This window comes from Vombatus ursinus, unplaced genomic scaffold (genome assembly GCF_900497805.2).
Source record: "Vombatus ursinus unplaced genomic scaffold, bare-nosed wombat genome assembly UNPS02000580.1, whole genome shotgun sequence".
NCBI lineage: Eukaryota > Metazoa > Chordata > Mammalia > Diprotodontia > Vombatidae > Vombatus > Vombatus ursinus.
Window position 1 is genome coordinate 5,481,728 of NW_020940358.1, and position 24,944 is coordinate 5,506,671.

General features: G+C 37.3%; 1 protein-coding gene across 1 annotated transcript in view; it reads right to left on the bottom strand.

Moving 5' to 3' along the window:
* The window catches only part of ARFGAP1 (ADP ribosylation factor GTPase activating protein 1), a 33,857-nt gene extending 12,865 nt beyond the window's left edge, over window positions 1–20,992 (bottom strand). The window contains exons 1-8 of the mRNA XM_027851879.1: window positions 20,729–20,992; window positions 15,319–15,382; window positions 14,452–14,561; window positions 14,167–14,338; window positions 13,279–13,379; window positions 12,204–12,290; window positions 11,350–11,446; window positions 6,624–6,680 (exon numbers count right to left, since the gene is read on the bottom strand). Of these exons, the coding sequence (XP_027707680.1) occupies window positions 6,624–6,680; window positions 11,350–11,446; window positions 12,204–12,290; window positions 13,279–13,379; window positions 14,167–14,338; window positions 14,452–14,561; window positions 15,319–15,378 (684 nt within the window). The 5' untranslated portion in view covers window positions 15,379–15,382; window positions 20,729–20,992. The remainder of the gene's footprint in view (window positions 1–6,623; window positions 6,681–11,349; window positions 11,447–12,203; window positions 12,291–13,278; window positions 13,380–14,166; window positions 14,339–14,451; window positions 14,562–15,318; window positions 15,383–20,728) is intronic.
* Window positions 20,993–24,944: the final 3,952 nt, after the last annotated feature.

Here is a 24,944-nt window from a genome sequence, read left to right on the forward strand (position 1 = left end):
GATTCGATTTTAAAGTTTAGCTATAAAAATTTCAGTTTCAAAATAGTGTCACAACTTAAAATAAGATCTGCAACTCTAGCAGTAGTGCCATTTTAGGTATCTCTAAATCAGCATTTTCCATACATTAGCCTACAAAAATTTGTTTCTGTGTGATATGAATGGAAGTTCCATGAGAAGATTCAACAAAAAGAAAATTTTCACCAAAAAAAAAAAACCCTAAAACAACCCATTAAAATATGCAATTACTTATCAAAACATATTTGGGGTTTTTTCAGTATGAAATTAATACATTTTCATTATTCTGTTTCCTGATTTTTCCAGATGTCATTTCATCCTAGAAGTACTCTTTATCTCAAGGTCCCCTGGAAACCAAGTTCCATCAACTCTCCAAATTGTTCTGGAGCCAAATTAGTTTCAGAAGCATTGCTCCAAGGCATTCTGATACCACTTCCTGTAGCTGGTCTCTAAGCAAGTTTACTAAAAGGCCATACAAAAACTTAAATTTAACAATAAAAATTTAATAGGAAATTACTATTTCTGTAATACGCACTTGATTCAGCAGTTAGTCAAAACACACATGCCAAAGACCTATATGCAGAGGACTCATTTAGGTGTTAATGGGAACCCTAAAGAAACCAGAGGTGCCATCCTTCCCTTACATAACAGATATAACAACATCTAGCAACCACTGAGATAATGACACAGGTTAGGAAAACAGGGCGCTCTATTTTCAGAGTTTTTTTTATTCCTGTTGTTGGATAGCCAGAATTACAAATACGGTGACAGAGTCTCAGTACCAATCTTAACCTTTAACAAGATCCCACCGGTGAAACAACAGAGTCAACAGAAGAAAGAGCGAAATGTAAGGGTAGTCCCCTTGTTCGAAGTGAAATTGCCTCATCAACTAATCAAACAACAAACATTTATTATGTGCCCACTATGTTCCAGGCACTGTGCATATATGAATGCTGGGCCCAGACTGAAAGCAGGGCTGATGGTCTCACTAGCACTATTATTTCCAGGGCTCTTCAGTTCAGGATCCTGAACTGCATTAAGAATGACCTGAGTGGAACATTCTGTCTCCTGTCTTTTCTTAGGTGTCTGCGTGCTTCAGGTAGTTTGGCTTACTTGTCTCATAAACAGTAAATATAGTGTGAGAAGCACAGATAATGCAAACCTGACTGGATTGTAGAGAGCAGAAGGGGGATTACTATACAATGGGACTGGAAAGACAGGTTGAGACCAGGTTATGAAGAGTTTCAATAGTCAAATAGTGAAGTTTACATTTTATTCTAGAAGCCATAAGGAGACAATGAAATTTACTAAGTAAGGGACTGATATGATTCAATCTGTATTTAAGGAAAATTATTTTGGCAGCTGTGTGAAGGGTGATTGGAGTAAGGAAAGACTTGAAGCAGGAAGACCAATTAAGAGTCCACTGGAATTCTAGGCAAAAGATGGGCCTAAACTAAGATCCGAGCTGAGTAAACAGGGAGGAGTCAACTACTGTGGAAGTGGAAATTGCAAGATTTGGCAAATAACTGTACATGTAGGGTGAGGGAAAACGAGAAGTCAAAGAAAATGCCAAGGTGACAAACTTAGGAGACTGGAAGAATGGTGGTGACTAGTAGAAAAAGGATGAGTTTGGGGGAATAAATTATGTTTTGGACATGTTGAATTGAGATGTCTCTAGGAAATCCAGTTCATAATGTTTGATGGTACTGTGAGAACTGAGGGATAGACTATGGATGGATTGGTAGATCTGATAGTCATATGCATAAATGATAATTAGACTTATGAGGTCACCAAAAGGATTGGGGGGGAGGAAGGGAGATGGAGAAAGAGAGTATATGTGTGTGTTTACATATCTTTTATATCTCATATATGTACACACACATAGAAAGACACAGACACACAGACACAGACACACACACGAATGAAGAGTTTCAGAGAGCAAGTACCCCAGGACAAAGCTATAGAGAATACCAATAAATAAAGGGGCATGATATGGAAAATGAACTAACAAAGACTGAGAAGCAGCAGAAAGATTAGTAGGCAGAGAACCAGGAAAAAGTAATGTCACAAAAACCCAGAGATGAAAGAGTGGTAAACAGTGTTAAATGCAGTTAGGAGGTCAAGAAGACTAACAGAACCAAGAGAATGTTGTACACAATAATAGCCACGTTGTGCGATGACTAATATTGATAAACTTAACCCTTCCCAGCCATACAAGGATCTAAGACATCTCCAAAGGCCTCGTGATGGAAAATGCTATCCACTTCCAAAGAAAGAACTATGGAATTTGAATGTAGATCGAAGCATACTATTTGCTATTTTTTTTTCTCTTCTGTTAAGTTTTGTTTCCTCTCTCTGGTGGTTCCTCCTATTGGTTCTAATTCTTACTTACAACATCACTAATGTGAAAATATGTTTAATAGGAATGTATGTGTATAGCCTATATCAGATTGTGTGTGCGCTGTCTTGGGGAGGGTAGTAGGGAGGGAGGGGGAGAAAAATTTTAAACTCAAAAGCAAATGGAAGTGATTGTTGATAAATCAAAATAAATAAATTAAAAAAAAAAGAATGACTGACAAAAATTATCAGATCTGGCATAATCATCCCTGATTGTCAATTAAACTTTGGCTGTTCATCCTGAAAGGGACATTTGTTTCTACACTCCTTTGATTTGTTTTGAAAACTGGCATATACCTCAAATGAACAGGCCTATCAGAGTTCATCTTAGAAAATTATAATTAACTCTTAAAAATACCAGTATCAGAGAGATTCACAAGTAATTTCAAACATTTAAAGAACAATTAATTCTACTACTACACAAACTGTCTGCATTAATAAGAGAAGACAGCATGCTTCCAAACTCTTTCTATGATACAAATATGGTCTTGATACCCAAACTAGAGAGACAAAGTAGGGAATGAAACTATAGACCACTGTATGTAGACTACTGATGCAAAAGTTGTAAATAAAATGTTAGTAAGGAGGCAACAACATATTAAAAAGATTATATATTATAACCAGTTTGAATTTATACAATTAGCCTGTGAGCTCCTTGACAGCAGGGACTCTATCTTTGTATTTCCAGTGCTTAGCCCAGTACCTGGCCTTTAAACCCAAATCACTCTGGCTCTCACTGATTGGCCAATAATAGGTCCCTGCCTAAGCCTCACTGACTCACTGTTTGGGTTTGATGGCTCAGAGTGAACATCAATAGCAATCGTTTCCATTCTGGCCAGAAACCAGGAGTTTTCCCTTTCCAGATTGAATCTTTCGGCTATCTTTTGCCTCAATTCTTACCTAGCCTTTAATCACTGAATAGGTGTTGCCTCAGACAAACTTGACACCAGGGAAAGACCTTAGCTTAAAAAGGCCAGGGGCTATCTCCAGTCATCCTGCTCTATATCTTGCCACTGGACCCAGATGGCTCCAGAGGAGAGAGTGAGGCTGATGCCTTTACACAGCCCTGCCTCATTTAAATCCAACTCATTTGCAAGTCAAGACATCACTCTCCTGATGTCACTGAGCCTCTTTGAGAATGAAGGATAAACAACAACAATAGCCTTAGCACAGTACCTGGCAAATAACAGGTACTTAATAAATGCCTGCTGACTTGACCAGAAATGTAGGGTTGGTTCAGCATAAGGAAGACAATAAATTTATAAACCATATTGATAATATAAATGATAAAAACCATATGATAACAACAGATGCTGAAAATGCTTTTTTACAAAATCCAACATTTAATCATATAAAAAATCCTAGAAATTATAATAAATGGACCTTTCCTTAATATAGTAGTTTTTATTTAAACAGAGCAAGAACAGACATTATATGTAAATGAAAAAGGTTACAAATCTTTTTCAGTAAAAGCAAGGATGTCCATTATCATTGTTAATATATGAACATAATGTTAGAAATGCTAGCCAAAGATATAGACTAGAAAAGGAATTTGAGGGAATAAGCATAACAGAGAATAAGCACTGGCAAAGAAAAAACAAAATTAGTCACTTTTTATAGAAGACATGATAGTGCATATAGAGAACCTAGACAATCAACTAAAATTAATTAATAATTTAGCAAAGCTGCAAGATATAAGATAAATCCACAGAAGTAATAAACATCCCTGTATGTAACAAAAAAAAAATGCTTTTGAGTACAGCTTCTGAGATTCATCCATGGATTATGTGAATCCAACTAAAAAACACTCTTTGAAGAAATGAAAACAGACCTAAATAACCCTAGAAACATTAACTGCTCCTGCTGGTCAAACAAAAATGACAAAACTAGCCAAATCAACTTACTTCTTCAAGACCAAACTCCCAAAATAATAAAGAACTAGGAAAAAAAATGAAATTCATAAAGGAACAAAGGTCAAGAATTTCAAGAGAAATACTGAAAAATGATCACATAAAAAAATGTGAGAAGAAAGGCAGTCTTATAGTACCAGATCTCAAACTGTACTATAAAGCAGTAATCATTAAAACAATTTGCTACTGGTTAAAAAAAGAGAGAGATGCTGAAGAGGACAATTTCAGAGAAAACTAGGAAGGCCTTTATGAACTAATATAGAATAAAATGATCAAAACTACAACAATTTCTAAAATGCTAACAGTAGTATAGGGAAAAACAATTTTGAAAGACTTTAAAACATTGATCAATATAATAAAAGCACAAGACCAAAAGAATGAAGATGAAACATGTCAATCTCCTGAGAGACAAGTGATGAACTTAAAAATGCAGAGACATGCATGTTTGGACACAGTTAATGTGGAAATTTGTTTTGACAGACTATGTAGATAAGTATTGAGGGATTTCCTTTTCAGATGTCAAAGAACTATAGTCAATTAGTAAGCATTTATCTTAGTCAAGACTATGGGCTGGAATACCATGTTCAGTTCTGCTGACCACATTATAAAAATGCTAATGACAAATTAAAATGCCTCCAGAAAAGGGTGACCTCCAGGATGGTAAGAGGAATGGAACTATGAAACAAAAGGAAATATCCAAGGAAGGATATTTAAGCATGGAGAAGAAAGACTTAAGAAGAAGTATTTGATCTTCAAGTATTTCAAGGGTTGTCATACAGAAGAGGAATCAAAATTATTCTGCTTGGCTTCAAATGGCAAAAATAGAAGAAATGGGAAGAAACTATAAAAGTAGATTTAAGATTGACATAAGGGAAAACTTCATAACAATGAAAATTATCCAATAACACAACGGGCTACTTTGGCAGACAGTTAGAAGCTGGACAGATCACTTGCTGAGACATTTTAGAGACAATTTCTCCTATAGTACAGTTTGAAGGAGAAGTCTTTTTAAGTCCTTTTCATTTTTTGAGGTTTTAGGATTCAATTTTTTCTTTCCACATTTATACCAAAACAAATAACTAATATTTACTTTATTACATGGAATAGGACGAGAGAGTTGAAACTGGAATGAGTACAGTCATATTTTTAATCCTATTTATTTTTCAACCAAAACAACCATTCAGGCTTGTCTTACTCTTTTAATAACTTCTATATACTGCAATAACAAAATCCCACAATTTCAGGTTATACACACACACATACATATACATACATATATGCACACATACATGTATACACATGTTGTAATTTAGACTACTATGTCTCACACTTATACAATCTTTAAAAAATAATTTTGAACATCTTAAATATGTGAATACCCTTGCAGGTCATTTATGTAAGTAATAAATAAATCAGACCAAAGCTTAGCCATTTACTACCTGCGTGATCTTGGGAAAATCACTTAGCCTTTTTGAGACTCAGTTTTATTAACTGTAAAATGAGGGGACTGGAAGGGAAGGAAAAGGGAATAAGCATGTATATCATGCCTACTATGTGCCAGGTACTATGCTAAGAACTTTAGAAATATAAATTTCATAACAATCCTGGGAGGTAAATGCTGATATTTCCCCATTTTACAGTTGAGGAAACTGAGGCAGACAGGGTAAGTGACTTACACAGCTACTAAGTATCTGAAACTGGATTTGAACTCAGGTCTTCCTGACTCCAGGCTCAGTATTCTATCTACTGAGCTACTTGGCTGCCTAACTGGGCTGGAATACATGATCTCAAAGATTCCTTTCAAATATAAATCTATGACCACAAAAATCAGAGAATCTGAGATTTGGAAGGGACCTTCATGGCCGTCTAGTCCATCCTACACCTAATAAGAATCCCCAATATGGCATATCTGACAAGAGAGATAACTTGAGAGAAAATTAGTTATTTCACAAACTGTATTAACTTCCATACCTACCATACAGAGGTATAAGGAAAGTGTATTGCTAATCTTATTATTATTAGTTTTAGTTTTTAATCCACAGTGAAAGCTGGGACTAATGTACAAGTCAAATTTTGAGAACTTGTAAAGTTGTAAATTTAGTATGTTCTACTTATACAAGGATGGTTAATCTCTTTACTCTAGGAAATAAAATCCTCATTTGGCAATAAAAGTTTAGAATATCTGTAATTAAGTAAAGAACAACTCACAGTGTCATCTAAGGATGCTGACTCAAGGTAATCTTTTCATAAGTGGGCTCTCTGTAAACTAGTTTTACAATAGTTTGGTGGCTGTTTACTTACACCTTCTTTAGCCGCAGAAGCAAACTTGCTTGCTCCAGTTGTAAAACTGCTCCAGCCCTGAAAGAAGTAACAGAAAATTACTACACAATTAGTAAAATACATCAAGAATCTCCTCTTACTCATGTTTAAAAAAAAGAAATTGTAAAAGCAACTAGATATAACCATAATATTAGCACTCATATTTATGTTATTCAATTATATACCCTACATGATAAAACTAGATTATTTCACTGGCAACAACGGACAGTATTTTTACCATTTGTTTTTGCTTTCAGTTTCAAAATGAGAACTTTTCCAAATTACAGCAGTAAAAGAACCTTCCCTCCTCTTAAGTCCTATAAAACTTACTGTCCAAGTCAATCACTTGTGACTTACTATATACTATTTTGTTAGTGAGTTCTCTGTAAAAAGTTGAATTGAATTCAAGGTTCTTGAGAGCAGAGATGAATCTTAGAGACCTTCACATGCCTCACTGCATGTATTGCAGTATTTTGCACATAGTAGGCACTCAAAAATGTGTTTATTAAGTGATCACAATGAAGTATAACTGCATGATTCACTCATACAAGACTAGAATTAGAAGCATCTAAGAAGTGAACAATTTCTAACAGAGAGTAGGGATAAACCAAGTTTTAGACTTAGAAAGAAACTAAGTCTCTGGCCCAGAGAAAGAAGAAAAAAAATAAATATTCTGACTCTAGTCAACTTTGTTACAATCTTTCAATGAGGTTATCACAACCACTTCAACAGAGTCTACAGTTAAAAGACATGAGGAAATCAGCACCTCTGGATAATTTTATAAAACTTCCTATCTTAGATATGAACAATGGAGATGATGCCCCTCTTTTCTACAAAATATGCACATCCTGACAAATTAGGTAGTACAATAAGTGCTTATAAAATTTGTCGTGTGAATCTAGTTAAAGCTTTATTTGTGTGAGAGATGTCAGTTTACTAAAGCAACAGCAAATCACTAACAAAATATGCTTACTGATATGAAGAAAGATCTTGATAAACTAACATAATGAGCTGAACCTAAGACAATGAACCTATTAAGGTTAATTTAAAGTCCTACACTTGGGTACCTAAAAAAAAAATCAACACAAGAATAGGATGAAGGCTGTATAATCAGAAAAAACTCAATGTGAAAAAGACTTAGGCATTTCACTATACTCACTTCATAGTTAAGACTATGAAAATTCAGGTCAAATATAATACACAATACTGGTACCATAAAATCAAAGTGAAAGTATATGCCTTTACTTTCTGCTAACAGGAAAACAATGAACTACTACTTTCAAATACATTATATTCATACATACAAATACACTACATTGGTGGTTTTGCTTAACTATTTTGGGGGAATGTACTACATGTGTTGGTGGGTTGTTTAGAAGCTTCATATTGAAACAAAATGTGTAATTTTTTTTTTTTGTAAAGAGCCAACAATATGACATGTAACCAAAAAAGTATATTTAATCTTAGGTTATCTTAACAAAAGAGTATTCAATCTCTGAGGTACCACCTCACACCTATCAGATTGGCTAATATGACAAAAAAGGAAAATGATAAATGTTGGAGAACATGTGGGAAAATTGGAACACTAATGCATTGCTGGTGGAGTTGTGAAATGATCCAACCATTCTGGAGAGCAATTTGGAACTATGCCCAAAGGGCTATAAAACTGCATACACTTTGATCCAGCAACGACACTACTAGGTCTGTATCCCAAAGAGATCATAAAAAAGGAAAAAGGACCCACATCTACAAAAATATTATGGCAGCTCTTTTTGTGATGGCAAAGAATTGAGGGGATGGTCATCAATTGGAGAATGGCTGAACAAGCTGTGGTATATGAATGTAATGGAATACTATTGTGCTATAAGAAATGAAGAGCAGGAAGACTTCAGAAAAACCTGGAAAGATTTACATGAACTGATGAGTGAAGTGAGCAGAACCAGAAGAACATTGTATACAGTAACAGCAACATTATGTGATGATTAACTATGATAGACTGAGATCTCCTCAGCAATACAATTGATCCAAGACAATTTCATGCTAACCACATCCACAGAAAGAACTGTAGATTCTGAATGCAGAGTGAAGCACACTATTTTCACTTTTTGTTTTTTGCCCCTTTGTTCTGATTCTTCTTTCATAACACAACCAATGTGGAAATATGTTTAATATGATTGTACATGTATAACCTATATCAGATTGCTTGCTGCCTTGGGGAGCAAAGCTGCTGAAGGATGGGTGAACTGGCCCAGGTCAGAAAATTGAAGCAGGTTAAAGCTACCATGGTGTTCTACAGTGGAATTGGCCCACCAGTACATGCTGCATTTCCAAACGAAGGAAGAGGAAAGTGATGATCTTCCTATATGCTGCCTAGGTAAGACTGTCTTCAGTTCCGCATGCCATATTTTAGGAAGCACACCAAGTAGCAGGGAAACTGGGACAGTGACATGATTAGGAAACAACCATGTTATCTGAACATCAACAGATAAAACTAGAGATGATTAGCTTGAAGAAGACAAGACTCTAGGTTGGGAATGATAGCATGAAAAGGTTTAGATTTGATGTGCTTGGCACCAGAGGTCAAAGAAAGGAGCAGTGGGTGAAAGCTGCATAATGGCAGATCTTGGCTGAATATAAGAAAAAAAATCCTAGCAGGAAGTGCTCTCTGAAAGTGGAATGGGAAGTCTTGGGAGGGAAAGTTTCTTAACACTAGATGTCCTCATGCAAAAGCTGGATATCCATTTGCCAGAAATGTAGATAGCATTCTTGTTTGGGTTTAGACTAAATTAGAGGACCTCTGAAGTCCCTTCCAACTCTGAGACATTATGATTCAGTGTAGCTTTTGCAGTTTGGGGTATGTACAACAATTTCCCAAAGAGAAAACAACAACAAAAACAACAAAAAACCCAAACAGAAAATCAGAGGTAAGCAGACTACTACCCTTCCTTCAAGGCTTTAAGAATTTTGTTGGTAAGAATTTTAAGCCAATATATGTTTGAATTGTTTAAAATCTTAAATACCCTGGACCTAAGACATCTTATACCATTCCAAAGGGATGGAGAATCAAAGTTCTTTAAATATGAAAAGGGATATAAATATTAAACAGTTTTAAAAAAAAAAATCCAGAGAGCAAAAGAAACACAACCTAGAAGATAGTTTCTTTAATGGCCACACAAACATGCTTTTGTCAGAAATCTTACTTCTCTACTTCCCTAGTTTCAGAAACAACCTCAACAGGAAACAATTATAGTTATTATCTCCTTTCTTCATTTCTCTCTATGGTTCCAAGCTTAAGGTGAAGCTGAAGTTAAGCAGATATGAGATTAGGCATTTAAACAATAAAAGTTTACTTGGAGAACAAGAATCTTGGAAAATGTATTTCCATTTTGTGGTGGGGGGAGGTTTTGTCAATGTGCATTTTTAAGTACTGCATGATTCTTATACTCTGCATTTCTGAATTACATGGTTACTAAACTGCTACCAAATAATACTGAATGTTACGTAATAGTAAGAGCTTATGATACAACAGTCTGTATTTACAAAATCCTTTATATACATTACCTCAGGAGTTTTCAATAATTCACTCACATTTCTGCTGCCTTTATTTTTGGTCCAGGACTATGATTTTTATCAGGATAGGGAGTTTCCCAGTGAAGAAAACTCTTACCAAAGCAGATCAGCTTAGTTATTCTACAACTTATAGTCTTTGAGTTGCCTAGGCCATTGAAGGATGAAGTGACTTTCCCAGGGGCACAGTTACTATGGATGGATGGATAGATGAATGAACGGATGGACAGATAGATAGATAAACAGACGGATAGATAGATAGAGAGAGAGAGAGGCAGACAGACAGATATGAAGGTATAGATATATAGATATCTCAGTGGTGGGATACGAACTGACTGTGATGCCAGTTCTCTATCCACTATACACTTAACTCTCCATATATCTGCTTCTGATAGGTAGCCACAGCCAAAAAATTCAGTGCCTAATTGCTAATGTACTGGCAACATGCTGCTTGGTAGAGCTGACCAAAGTTTATGTGCTGTTGGCAATGTCTTGAGAACCCAGTCATCTTATAATTAGACCCTGGAATAAAACGTTTGTGGAGGATAACATAAACTGACTAATCTCAGAATAATTGTAACCTTCCATTAGCACACTTCTTGTCCACAAAAATGAAATTTCTATCTCTTCTACAGTCAGTAAACATGCCAATACCAAGGCATCAATGCAATCTGCTTTTAGTCTTACAGTTCAAGTACAGCCTTCTGTGAGGCCTTCAGACTTTCATTACATATTCTCAATAGAGAAAAGCAAAAATGTCATTTTCATTTTGGAGGCACCTTGTGGTTTTAGAAAAAAGGGTACTATATAAATTTTAAAATTTTTTTTAAAAAAGTAATGTATTGAAGTGCCAACCAAAAAAACCCTCTTCTTTTTGTTGAACCATATATTTTAAGTTTCATTAAGGATGTCAAAATTCTTTTGATGGTAAGGATGAATTGATCTAAACAAATATCACAGGAAAAGAACTACTCTTGGAACAATGACTTTTGATTGAGAAGTACAGCACCGAACAAACCCTTTCTACCTTGAGATGCTTGTCTCTTGAGCTCCTTCATTTTATTCTACATAGGGGAAAAACTATTATTGCAAGTCTCCAAAACAGGTCAGAACATAAAGCTCTAGGAGAGAATTTCCTTACCGAATACAGTGATGACATGGCATTATTGAGGAAGTCATCATCTTTTTTCTGAGGAGGTACTGTGTTACCAAACCCAACATAGCGATTCTCTTGGCCTCTAAAAACCATTAAACATAAACAAATTAATTGAACAAATCTTTTCTACAAAAAGCAAATACTATTACCTCTCAGTCTATTGCATAATTACATGTCTTTAAAAAAGAAAAAAGGGAGAATCTGGTAGTGCTGAAAGAATTATTTTTACTGGAAACAGAATGGTGAACAAACATTGTTTGAGCTTTCTGAACACTTCAGTCAATGCATCCTGGTCTGTATACTACTACCACCAAAGAAACTGATACTCAATCTTTTGTTATCAGGTGTCAAATGGATAACACTGCTTCTCTAGTAGGATACAGAGAATAATTTTTTTTTCTCTTGGTCATTTATTATGAAGGGAACTCTATGAAAGATTTCCACTAGCCTTGGGAACCCTTTATCACCTATGTGAAAGAATTGAAAGAAGCCAAGTTCTAAATAATAAAATAAGTAATCTAACCTGATAGGATATGGTCTACTAAAATTCACGTGCAAGTCAGTAAGATTGATAGAGTAAGAATAACTATAGCCCTCTGACTAAAGTAACCAATGTGTTGAACACTAATTTTAAAAGATATCAAAACAGTATGTTGTTCATAACCAAAAACTGCACAACAGGCTTAGATTTCTTGAACTCTACAAAGGATAAAGTATCTCCGTTCAAAATACACAAAAAGTAGTATATTCCTGACCCATTCATATGATGAAAGCCTTTGGGAGATAGATTAAATTAAAATTAGATAACTATGTATTTCTTATTATTCATGAGGCCTCACCCTTGATATGAGTTGATATCATCATTCAACCAGTCTTCAAAAGCTTTGTCTGAAGAGGCAGTTGTATTTTGCAATTGGCCAGAAGTACTGAAAATCAAGGATTAAAGGTTAATGGAATCAAATCCTGGTAGAAAGAACATATTTAGCTGTCTTTCAGCATTTCAAGGATCTGTGATAAAACTATTATAGATAATCCCTCCACTTGCATAGGTCACAACCTTCCCTAAGCCTTAGCAAACTGTCTCCATGAAAGGCTATGCTGGAAAAATTCAATGCTTAGTAGCCAACCTTCTGGTGCCAAGCCTTCCCATGCTAGGTTGAGCAGGCCTTTGGACAAGAAATATACAATCTGTAACTATGCTTGTACTCAAAGCTCTATAGTTGGGAAGAGTCTGTCAGAACTTGTGCTCCACTGGCATAGCCTTTGAGAACTCAGGGTCACCTCCATACCATGAAGTGACATCAGGGCACCACTTAAATGAAGGTACAAAGAACATAATAAAGAAAAAAAAAGGCCCACCTAGTGAGACCCGAATGCTAGCCAAGGCAATGGATGTGGCTTTGTATCACGCCTGTCATTTCAGGTATGATTTGCTCTGCAGGGTAAGGCCAAGATAATTTAAATTCCTTGTTTGAAATAAAGTTTTGAGGAAAAGATGAAAGCAAGTAAGGTGACCCATTCCAACACTATGTAAATCAAACAGCAACTGCTACTGGGACCATTAGATACATAGTAGGGCCAATGGAGGGAACAAAGGGGCGGGGCAGAAATTTACAAAAAAAAAAAAATAGCCTTTCAGAAAACCTTCAGATAGAAACACCTCAAAACTAAAAAAAAGTTTAATCCTGGCAAGAAAGCATAAATGCATAGAGTTTTAAGTATAAGAACGTCAATTTAAAAACAAAACACTGAAGTAAAAAGCTATTTGTTTATCAAAGCTAGTATTAAAATTTAAGTATTAATAGAATTCTATACTGGAGCTGAAATTGGAACACAGAAAGAAAATGGTAAATGAGACCTACAGCAAAACTTCAGAAGTACAAAGGAATACGTTTGCATTTAAAAGTCATATACCGGTGAGCTGAGGATAGAGCCATTTTAGGTTGAGGTGGAGTCCAGTTTTGAGCAGAAGATGTTTCAAGTGACCATTCTTTTCCTTCAGCTAATGTAGCTACCTAGAGACAAGTAAATGACAAAATAAGACAACATGAAGTCAAATAAGAATTTAGAGATTATGGATTTTTGATTTACTTGTTTGTTGAAGGCACACCTACACAATCTACAGCACTCCAAGCCAAAACCTCGCCCCCAAAATACCCCAAAACAAAGCAACAGCAAAACTCCCTTTATAGCCAACTTCCTCATATGGCAGTTAATGTCCAGTTGTATCTTAAGTTATGTCTCTCAATTTTGATTACAATTGAAAGTAATTTCAGAGTTCAACTTGATCATTTTAGTTCTACACATAAACCCTTGGGAATCTACTTACCTATCCCATCATGCAATGTGCCTCACTCCCCTCTGAGGAGAATATTTTTCTCAAGATTATATGAGCTTTTCATTTTCTATTACTATATAAAACTCAATGTTCTGCTCCCTCCTTCTTCAACTCCCTCCCCTGCATTACAGGTAGGGAAGAAAGCACAGCTTCTGTTTATCAAAGGCCATTTGTTTACCCTATAATCAAAATCAACAGAGTCATTACTCTTTAGCACATTAGGTAACCTTTTGACTGTGGGAAACTCTGACCTAATGATGGCCACAGCCTCATTGATTGCAGGACCCTGCTGTTAGCATCTGAAGGCTTTATTAAGAAATTAATTAAATTTTTCTACAAACATGTTTGATTCGCAAAATGTTTACTGTGTAAGTACGACAGAAAGCATAAGCCTCACTTCCTAAAAAGATTACATTAGAGTTTATATTCTTCTAACCATACAGAAAGTTGACACTTAAGCTTACCTTGTCCCTAAAAAGAGCTGCAGCTTTGCTGTTGTATTTCTCCTGCATTGACCAACAAGAATCATAATCTTCTTGGGATTCCAGGAATTCCCGAAATCTGGCATTTCCCCCAGCCTTCATCTTCTCAAGCTCAATGTCCTTCCATTTGTCCATGGTAACAGAGCGCACAAAACTAGGAACCAACATACATCCATTATCTAAAAGTGTCTTCGATTCATTTTATCTGGCCCTAAACAATGCTGTGTGCAATGCTCTAGTTTTTTAATTTCTCAATGGGTAACTCACCTGAGGTGAACTCCTAGGCCTCGATGTTTTCCTGAGCATTCCAGGCAGATCCAAATCCCATAGGTCACACTCACCCACTGGGGATTGAATGCTCCACACTCAAAACAGACCTGCAAAAAAAAAAAAAAGTATCAAAAACAACTCATAATAGCCTCTGGAAACATACAGCAATATACAAAGAGGAAGAACAGGGTATATGAGTGTTCTTCAGAACCACTGGATAAAAGAAAGATGGAGTTGACAAGAGAGATTCCAGAAAGGATGGCTAAAGAAGTATGAGAAACAAGATAAAGAAGTAACCTAAAAACCAAGGTGTCAGCATATTGGGTCAGTAATTTCAAACCCAACAGGCAGAACTAGTAGAATTAGTATGGAAAAGAAGCCCTTGAGTTAGACTAAGAAAAAGTCAGTGGAAATATAGAGAATGTGGTTTCTATGAAGTAGTCCCAGTGAAAATCAGAATGTAAGGTGTCACAGACAAAGCAGAAAAAGACAGATGGTAGGAAGGGACAGTACATCTCCCTTCTCAGAGATCTGGATGCATTGGAATGGCAACATATAAAAACTAAAGTGAATTCAAATCAAAACATTTCTTAAATAAATGCTATATGGTGGTAGTAGGAGTACAGATTTCTCATTTGAAATTGGAAGTTCTCCTCAAATGAATTAACATTTACTGACCACCAGAAATGAGATTACTACTTTATAGTTACATTTTTAACTACTATGCACATAATTATGTGCCTTAACTTTTAGAAGTTATGCTAACGAAAATGAAAACAGTATTACAAGGAGCTCAGTCTACACTGGATCATTAAAATGATTCATTACAACTAATTAAAGCTTCAAATGAGACACAAATCTTACATTGTTTTCATCTTGTGCTCTGACTTCTTTAAGAACCTTCCTCGTTCTCGGACTTGCCATGATTCTGGAAAAAGGAATGGAGAATGTGTATTTACTTTTTAAAAAAATATAACTCAACTGAAACACTTTGCAGGAAAAAACGGTTAAATCAAATGCATTTCACAACAGCCAACCACAATTTGAGAACTCCTCAATTCCCTGATTCTAAGAAGGACTTGAGTAGAACTGCTACAGACACTAGCCTCCCTAATAATACAAATTTACTGACCTATGGCCTGGGACACTGGAAAGATTATTTCTTAAGTAAACTGAAGTAAAAGAGTTTGTTACCCTAACTCTGTGAAAGACAGCAGCAGTTTGAATAGTCACACTAGAGGAGAATCCTATGTCCCTTGAGTGGAATTTAATTTTTGTAACATTTTGCCATTTTGACTTAAGTATTATGTACATTGGGAATTGTACATTATTTCCAAAACACCACATTCTTTATAATTAAAGTCAAAGTTCTTAAATTGTGATCTTTTTCAGTCATGCCACAAAAATGATATTGAATCAACTCTCCCCCCTCCCCGACCCTAAATGAGTTAACTTTTTAAAATGAAGGGGAAAATTTCAGTCTGTTGCTTCTTACAAATTTAGAAGTTAATATCTCTCCCTTCTCCCCTCAAAGACATTACAAAAATCACAAAACTGTTACATGTAATAAGAAAGTGACAGCCTACTACCACCACTCTACCCTCCCAAAACTCAAAAAATGATGGAACCTTAAAGGCCAACCAGGTCATCCCTATCATTTTATAAATGAGGCTCAGCTAGGGGCCAGCAGGATTAAATGAAATGCTTAAGGTCAAACAGGTGTAAGGGCAAAGTGTCTTTTAACTCAAGTCCTATGACTCTGAGTTCAGTGGTCTTTCCATTGAACCACACTGCCTCTTTCTTAAGTTATAAAAATATACTTTTAAAAAGATAGATATAAATATGCTATAGCATCTTACTAATGACAACTTGCATGTAAGACGTGACCATCAAAGACTATTGTATGAAATGGAGGCCATTCAGCCTCCAAGATCTGTAGACAATGAACAGCCCAGTTACTAAGTCCATATCCACAAAATATAAAAGAATCAGAAGGTCTCAAGTGCATAGGGTAGATACTCTATGAAGTATTTAAAGAAGGATAGCGTCAAGAATTGCACAAGTGTAGAGAGGATACATTGCATAGTGAAAGGAGTATCCACACCGATAAAAAATGTAGATACACTGAAGTATAACATATAACATACATTTACATATACAAATAATACAAAGACAGGCTTGGCATATATCAAGTGTTTGCTATCATAAGAAATGTAACCAGACAGCAGCTTCCCCACTTTCCTCTTTTATATCTTTCTGGCCAAAATAGATGTGGAATTTGTACTGCTGGGGGAGAGGGGAGAGAAGAAGCATTTTTTCGAAGCTATCTACTCATCTTGTCACTGCTGTTACTATAAGAATTTATAGATATATCTCCCATTGGGGCTACCTTTTTTCCCCCTCCCTATGAACTGCAACTATGATAGATAGCATTATGGCAGGAAAGCACTGCAAGGTCAATTGTTGATGCCTAACCACTAGCCCTGCCAACATAATTCATAAAGAAATAGGTAGGAAGCTGTAGCAACATTACTACTGCTGAAAGGAAAAGTTATTTATTTCTCTACAGAAGTGCTGGACTTAAAAGAATGAAACCTCAATTGGTTTTTCCTTTTAATTCAGTACCAAGGAGACCAATTAATGTAAAGTAATACAAAGCTTAAAGAAAAGCGTCTAATTTTTTGTGGAATGGTTTGAAAATTAATAATTCTCTTTCAGCACATGTTCCTTTGGATTATGGTTCAGCAGAACTGGCATGGCACTGGCATGAGTCAGAAAACTTAGGTTTTAGTTATAGCTTTGCCACAACTTAGCTGTGAGACCTTAGGCAAATCAATTAATCTGAGTATCTCTTTACTAATCTGTAAAATGGGTACAACAGCTGGGGAGCCCAACTTGAGAGCTTTTCATAGGCTCAAACTTAACTCTAAATACAGTGCCTTGAGAAAACATTATTCAAATGTAAAGTCTTATTATTCCATAATGTCTATTATGGTTCTACTAATCTTCCTGCAATAATTTTGACTATAACTTTACACTAAACAGCTTAAAAATTGGAGATAATCTTATCTATCCAATTTTACTTCTAAGTCCACCTGTGTTACCAGAAGACTATTTGCTCAGGATAAAACTGAATTTACTGTACCAAAAAAACTTTCCAAATTTGAGTATGTATTAGTTTAACATGTATTAATACCCATCCCTTTATTTTCAGCCAGCAGGTCTGTTTTTTTCCAAGTTCAGATCTGCCCTCCATCAACCCTTCCCCCCCCCCCCCCCCCCAAAAAAAAACTTGCCTTCACTTTTTGTCTCTTCTAGTTCTGGAAAACTCTATTTTTCATCTGTAATGTCAATTCCATGAAGACAAGGATCATTTGTGTCTTTCACTTAATAAAGAGCAATACTACCCAGATCAATTAGCATGAATTATTCAATTAGTGTATCATTTATCTAATGCCTCTATGCAGTGGGCACAGAATGAGGCAGTAAAAATAAGTAAAAGTTACTTACTGTATAGTACTTACTTTACTTAAAGTACAGATAAGCCAAGCAAATCCTGCCTAGTTTGGATAGGAGTACAGAAGAGGAAAATCAAAACCTCAATGAGAGATTTGATCATTTTGAGTTCTATGTAAAAATAATTAGAATATTTCCTTTAAGTAAGGAAACTGAAAAAGGTGACTAAAAGGTGATGCTTTATATGACTTTTTTTCTATGACTAAGCCTCTTTCCTGATTGAACTGTACTAAAACTAAGAACTAGCACTTCTGAGTTTCCAAAGGAAAAAACTACTAGCCATAGACTTCTTATAGTTGGAAGGGACCTTAGACTTCATCTAATATAATCCCTTCATTTTATAGCTGAGAAAACTGAGGCCATGTTATCCTATGTGAACTTGTACAGCTGAGACTAAAATCCCAGTCTCCCAGTCCAAAGTTCTTTTCTATTACAGAGTAAATGTTTAGATTATATGTATATATGTGTATGTGTGTGTGGGGGGAACCCCAGAGAATATAGGATGATAAAAATTTTCAAACAGACAAAATTAATTTAGTTCTTAATCCACATTGGAATATAAATCCATGGTACTTTTACTAAGCAGATTAAACAATTTTGAAAAGTCAAACACCTGCCAAACAGATATATTTGCTGCCCCAGGTTAGTCTGAGTTAATTATACAAACACTGTGTCATTTCTAGGCACCTAGGACATAAACTTCTGATGATGACAGTTACAGAAACTGGGACCAAAATAAACTAAAAGGCTTACTATATCATCTAGTCTACATTCTTAAGGCCAAAGACATGTTAAAATAGAGTTTTAGTATAACCCACAGAGTGGGGATGGGTGGCTGTGCAAAATGGACAGATTATTTTATGCTTCAACCTTGTAAATTAAAGACAAACTTCTCTATTTTTCCACTGTGACCCATTGGAAAAACCTCAATCATGTTGTAAGATCTCTTCAGCCTAGTACTCTACTTCATCACTACCCTTGGCCTCTCAGATTAGAGGGTGGGGCCATAAACTCCAAACCTCCATTTAAGGTTTAGAGCTCAGTTCAGAACATGTCACTAATCACTGGCTGCATTACTCTGGGACTTCTGACTTTTCCACCATGCCCCTGACTAAGGTGTACCTTCCTCCCCTCTCCTCTTTACAGTTTCTTTTTGTGTTTTGTCTTCTCTCATTAGATTGTAAAAGCTCCTTGAAGGTAAGACTTGTTCTTTTTTAGTATTTGTATCCCCAGTGCTTAGCAAAGAGCAGGGCACACAGTACATGTTTAATAAATGTTTACTGATTTTTGAGGGAAAGATGTTTTAGCATGAAAACTAAGTAGCACAAAAAGCAGTATCTGGACAGACTCTACTTGACAGCTTTCTTTTCTGTTTTAACCCTTCACCAAAGAAAATAAAATAAAACCAAAAACAAAACACCACAAATGAAAGTTGGGATTCAGTTCAAGTGTCTAATTAGACATTCCTAAAATTGCTTACGTTAACCTTCTCATAAGGGACAAAGTATATCAATAAAAAGTTGTCTTTGCATTAACGTCAAGCAAAAGAAGTCACTTTTTTGTTCCAATATAATAGAAGACATTGGTCCTTGGTGAATTCAGTGCCCAGAAGAAGGTTCTGACAATCTGAAAGGTATAGGGAGAAAAGAATAGAGGGATGAATAAAAAGAAAGTAGGGAAAGCTAGGTGCTGAAGTGGATAAGTACTGGGCCTTAAGTCAGGAAAACCTGAGTTCAAATTTGTCCTCAAACATTTACTAGCTGTGTGACCCTAAGCAAGTCCTTGTTTGCCTCAGTTTCCTCATCTGTAAAATGAACTGGGGAAGGAAATGGCAAACCACTCCTGCATCTTTGCCAAGAAAACCCCAAATGGGGTCACAAAGAGTCAGACATGACTGAACAACGACAACAACGACAACAACAACAACAACAACAAAGTACCTTTCCGAACACTCGCTGGGAAAGCAACATGCCCAATTTGGCCTAAGTAGAGCTTGGAAGAAAAATCTAAACTAGCTATACTGCTAAAGCCCAGAAGGGGGAAGCAGGAACCCTGAGAAGCTTGAGTGAGTCCTAATAATTATAACAGTTGACATTTATAAAAACAGGTGAGTAGGTAAGTGCTACTCTTCCCTCCCATTTTACAGCTAAAGAAACTGAGGTTCAAAATCGTTAAATGACTTGGCCCAGGTTTACACAGGTAGCAAGTGACTGCTTTGAAATTTTAACATGGGGTCGCATGACTCCAAATTTAACAATCTATCCAGTACAACTAGACTAGGCGGGAGTGTGTATGTGGTGATGTGGGGTAGAGAGTTCAAGGATCGAAGCAGGAAGAAACACGGGTGCAAGGAGGAAACAGGCGGCAGCCTGAACGGGGAATGGGGTGAGGGATGTCCTGGAGAGCAAGGGTGGGGAAGGATCTTTGGGCGAAGGACTTCAGTAAGAAGGCAGGGGTTGGTCTCTCGTGGGGGGAGGGGAAAGGTGGGGGAAGGAAAAGATGCCCCAGACGCAGGGACACGACAAACGGATAGAGGGATGGGGGTTGGGGGTTGGGGGTTGGAGGAGCTCCTGGCCTGGGGAAAACCAGACCGGGCTCCGGGAAGAAATGCTCCTTCCGACCGAGTGAGAAGGCGCTCTAAGGCAGGCCCGGCAGATCCCGAGCCAAGGCCCGCGCTCGGGGACTTACGGCCGGCCCGGGGGAGGGGGTCCAGGGCTGGGGCCCGGGAACGGGCTGCTCAGGGTCGCGGTGAGGTTACCTGGAGGAACCGAAGGCGGCAAGAGGGATCGGCCAGGCTGAGGGCTGGGGCAGAGGGGTCGGAGCCTCCAACGCCGCCGGGGCCCGAGGAGGCGGAGAATCTCTGGAGGAGCCTCGGTGGCCGCGGTCCTCACGGCTACACTGCAGCCGCCATCTTCCGGCTACGTTGCAGTTTGCAAGGCATTGTGGGTAGGCTCTTGACGGGAGGGCGGGATAGAGGGAGGGAAGAGAGGAAGAGGGGGGAGGAGAGGGAGGAGAAGGAGGAAGGGGAGGAGGAAGAAGAGGAGGAGGAGGATTAGGAGGAGGAGGAGAGGGAGAAAGGGGAAGAAGGGGGAAGAGAAGGGGGAGTAGGAAGGGTGGGTGAGTGAGGGCACAGGGCTACTTCCGCGTTTACCCTGTCCGTCCCAGGACGTAATCTTGTCACGCCCCTCTACGCACGCCACGCTGTTGCCATGGAAAAGGGAGGCTTCTCCGTCCCTTTCTCCCTCCTCACCCCTTCCCCCTCCCTCTTTCCTCTCCTTTTCCACCCCCACCCCCTCCTTTACGCTTCCACGTCTCCTTATCCTTACCTGTAAAGGGAACGTGAGGACAAAGGGACATTGGAGGACATCTGAGTCAACCTCACGTCACGGGGTCAAGGGAAGGGCACATGGGGAGAGGCCCCTAGGTGGCGCAGTGGAGAGAGCAGGATCTGGAATCGGGAAAACGTGAAGTGGAATCAACCTCAGAGAGGACCGGCATTGTTGTTCCCATTATACAGATAAGGAATTTGGAGTCCAGAAAGGTTGTCATCTGTTTATTCAAACATCATTTCAATCAATCAGTAAAACAAAGTAACAAACATGTATTAAGTCCTTGCTATGTGCCAAGCGCAAAACTAGGCACTGGGGTTAAAGACAAAAATGAGATAGTCCCTGCCCACAAAATGTTTGCATTTAATCAGTTGAACAACATGTATACATATACGCAAATACAAGCAGTTGGGAAAGGCCTTGTGTTTCAGATGACATGATTTGTGCTTTGAAAGAATAAATGAGGAGGGAAGGCATTCAGTCCTGGAGGGGGTGCAGCTTTTTCAAAGGTGTGAAGAATGATAATTGGATGTTTCATGTGAGAAACGGCAAGGACAGTTTAACTAGACTGCATAGTCTGTGAAGGGTAATAATGTGTAATAAGGCTAGAAAGGCAAGCTGGAGTCAGGTTGTGAAGGGTTGAAAATGCCAAATAGGACTTTGTATTTAATCCTATAGGCAGTACAGAGTCATTGGAGCTTATTGAACAAAGGAGTACCATTATTAGACCTGCATTATAGGAATATGTATGTACATATATACATATATATACATGCACAAACATACACATACATCCCTCCAAACCATATTCCACAAGATATCAAAGGGAAATACAATATGAATTATTGTAATGTATTATGACATCATGTATATAATTGTCTATAATATATAATATGAAATACAAACCTTGCTGGTTCAGGCCCTCATCACCTCTCACCTGGAATATTACAATAGCCTCCTCATTGGTTTTTCTGTTACTCAGCTTCTAATCCGTAATCCACACAGATGTCAAATGTGTGTATATATAATTTATATGTGTATGTTATATAAGACATATACATAATTTATGTGGATTTTATAAATATAAGATTATATATACATATATGTATGTATGTGTGTGTGTGGGTACCAGCATGGTGGCTATGTGAGGAGAGAGAAGGGGACAGATGTGAAAGGTGTTAAGATAGTAGGACTGTTATCTGAATCCATGTTTCCTGACTTCAAGCCCACATTCTTTGCATTGCACCAAGCTGTTTGCTGACTAGCCATGGACAGGGAAGCATTTTTTTTTCCTATAGAAACAGAAGCAGGACCCCACTACCACTGTATGGAGCCCACCAGACCTTCAGGAATGGCTTCACCTGAGTTTGTCCTAGTACTGAGGAGACTTCTGTCTTATCTTTTAGCTTCTATAACCAGAGGTAGAAAAACATGAATAAATGAACTTGTAATTGCTTCATTTTTTCATACATAGCAGTGTGGCATGGTGGAAAGAGTGCTATACCTGGTATCAAGAGAGACTTTATTTAAATCCAGGTTCAGATGTTTACTAATTGTATGATTTTGGGCAAGTCATCTTGCCTATTTGAACCTTAGTTTCCCCATCTGTAAAGTGAGGATAACATACTTACACTACCTACTTTGCAGGGTTGGTGTGAGAATAACACATAGTAATGCTTAAAATACTATATAATTTTGAGTCATAATTATTCATTCTGTTTTCCCCAAAGCCATTTGATTATATGGGTACAGTAAAACCTATGTTCAATTTGATTCAGCAAATAATGAACAGCTATTCAGCCACTGTTTCCAGTCCTATGCTGGAAGGGGTAGGGGAGAAGAAATAAAACAATTATACATTGGTCTTACCTTTAAAAGAGCACACAATTTAGTAGGAGAGATTGAGAAGGTTACAAGCAACTACAATGAAAAGATAAGTTATACAGGTGTTGGCAATATCAGCACCATGGCCAGTAATAGTGGCAAAACAGGAGTTTGCTGTTTCAGTACTTAGGTGGTGAACAGCACAAAGATGCGGATAGGTAAGCAGCTTTACAGTAAATGCTGCAGCAGCATTTTTTTTTTCTCATTGAGGCCTTTGATTTCAGTAGTGTAGGGAATTCCCCGTGAAGCCATTCCTTCTGTCGATGTAGATCTATCATTGTCCTACAATTTATAGTCCTAAGAAGTTGCCTAGGGCACTGTTAATTTAAGTGATCCAGGGAAACATACCTTAGCATATATCAGAAGTGAAACTTGAAGCCCGGTCTCTTCAACTCAAAGACTAAATCCCTATCCAATACGCTGCAGCATTACTGGTGATGTTGAAGAGGAAAGAAAGGTTATTATGAGGCCTGTCCTGTTAATTAGTTTGGCTTTTTTTGTCAGTGTAAATTTTTCTTGGGGTGAAAGATACAGGTGAAGAGAGACTTCTCTCACATGAATGTGCCTTTGTGCTTCTTCATTGGTGCATTAACCCTCAGGGAAGCAGTTAAGGGGGGGGAAGGGGAGGGAGGAAAGATAGGAGAGGGAGGAAGGAGAAAGAGAGAGAGAGAGAGAGAGAGAAATTTAAATTGTATTTCTCTGTCCCTTCTCCAGATGTCTGCTTCTCTCAAGTATTTTCTTCCTATGCAAGGGCCGTGTCTTTGATGCAAAGATCTTTCAGTGATGACCTTGGTTATATTATATATTATATGCATTATATGTTATAAGTATATACATCATACATTATATATTATATACATTTGTTTGCATTTCTATTAGAACATATGTGATAAGAAATTGGTTTTGAGACTCCATTCCCATTGCTCTGAGTATGGTTTGAGAGTTCAGACAAAACAACAGAGAAGGTGCAAAGAGCTATGGAGGGAAATCCTAAAAAAGTACACGAAGCTAGAAAGTTCAATAATATGTGTGTGTGTGTGTGTGTGTGTGTGTGTGTGTTTAACCAGGAGATTCCTGATCTCAACAGTTTATGCACACACTCACATTGCCCACCACCACCTACAATAATAAATTAATGCTCATAGAGTAGAATGGGAAAACATAGCTAGTATTGCTGAAAATTGACAAATTTAATAAAATTAAATTACTAATTTGATAATCTTGGTTAAAAAAAACCTACCTTCAGAAGTACAAGACCAGGGAGGCATGGTTAGATAACACTTTGCCTAAAAAAAGATCTACAGATTTAGAAAAATGAGGCATCTTTTGAAAGACTTAGTGGGCTGCAAGCTCAATATGAGTCAATGGTGTGATGTAGCAGCCAAAAAAGCTAAAACTATCTTGGGATGAATTATGTCAGGCACAAATTACAGGGTTATGGAGGTGCTTTTCAACTCTTGTTTAGACTCCATCTGAAGTGGTAAGATAGAAATTAGCTAGAGTGTCTAGGGAGGAAGGCAACCCATGAAAGGTCTCAGGTTTATACTATATGGAGATTGGTTGAGGGAAGTGGAGACATTTAGCCTGGAGAAATGATCACTTAGTAGGGAAATGAAAACTAGCTTTATTTGAAAAGCTATCACGCTCTTGAGATAGATTACAATTTTTCTGTTTGGCCTCAAAGGGCAGAACAGGGAACCATGAGTGAAAGTTGGAGAAACAAATTTTAACATGATATAATGAAAAACTTCTTAACCATCA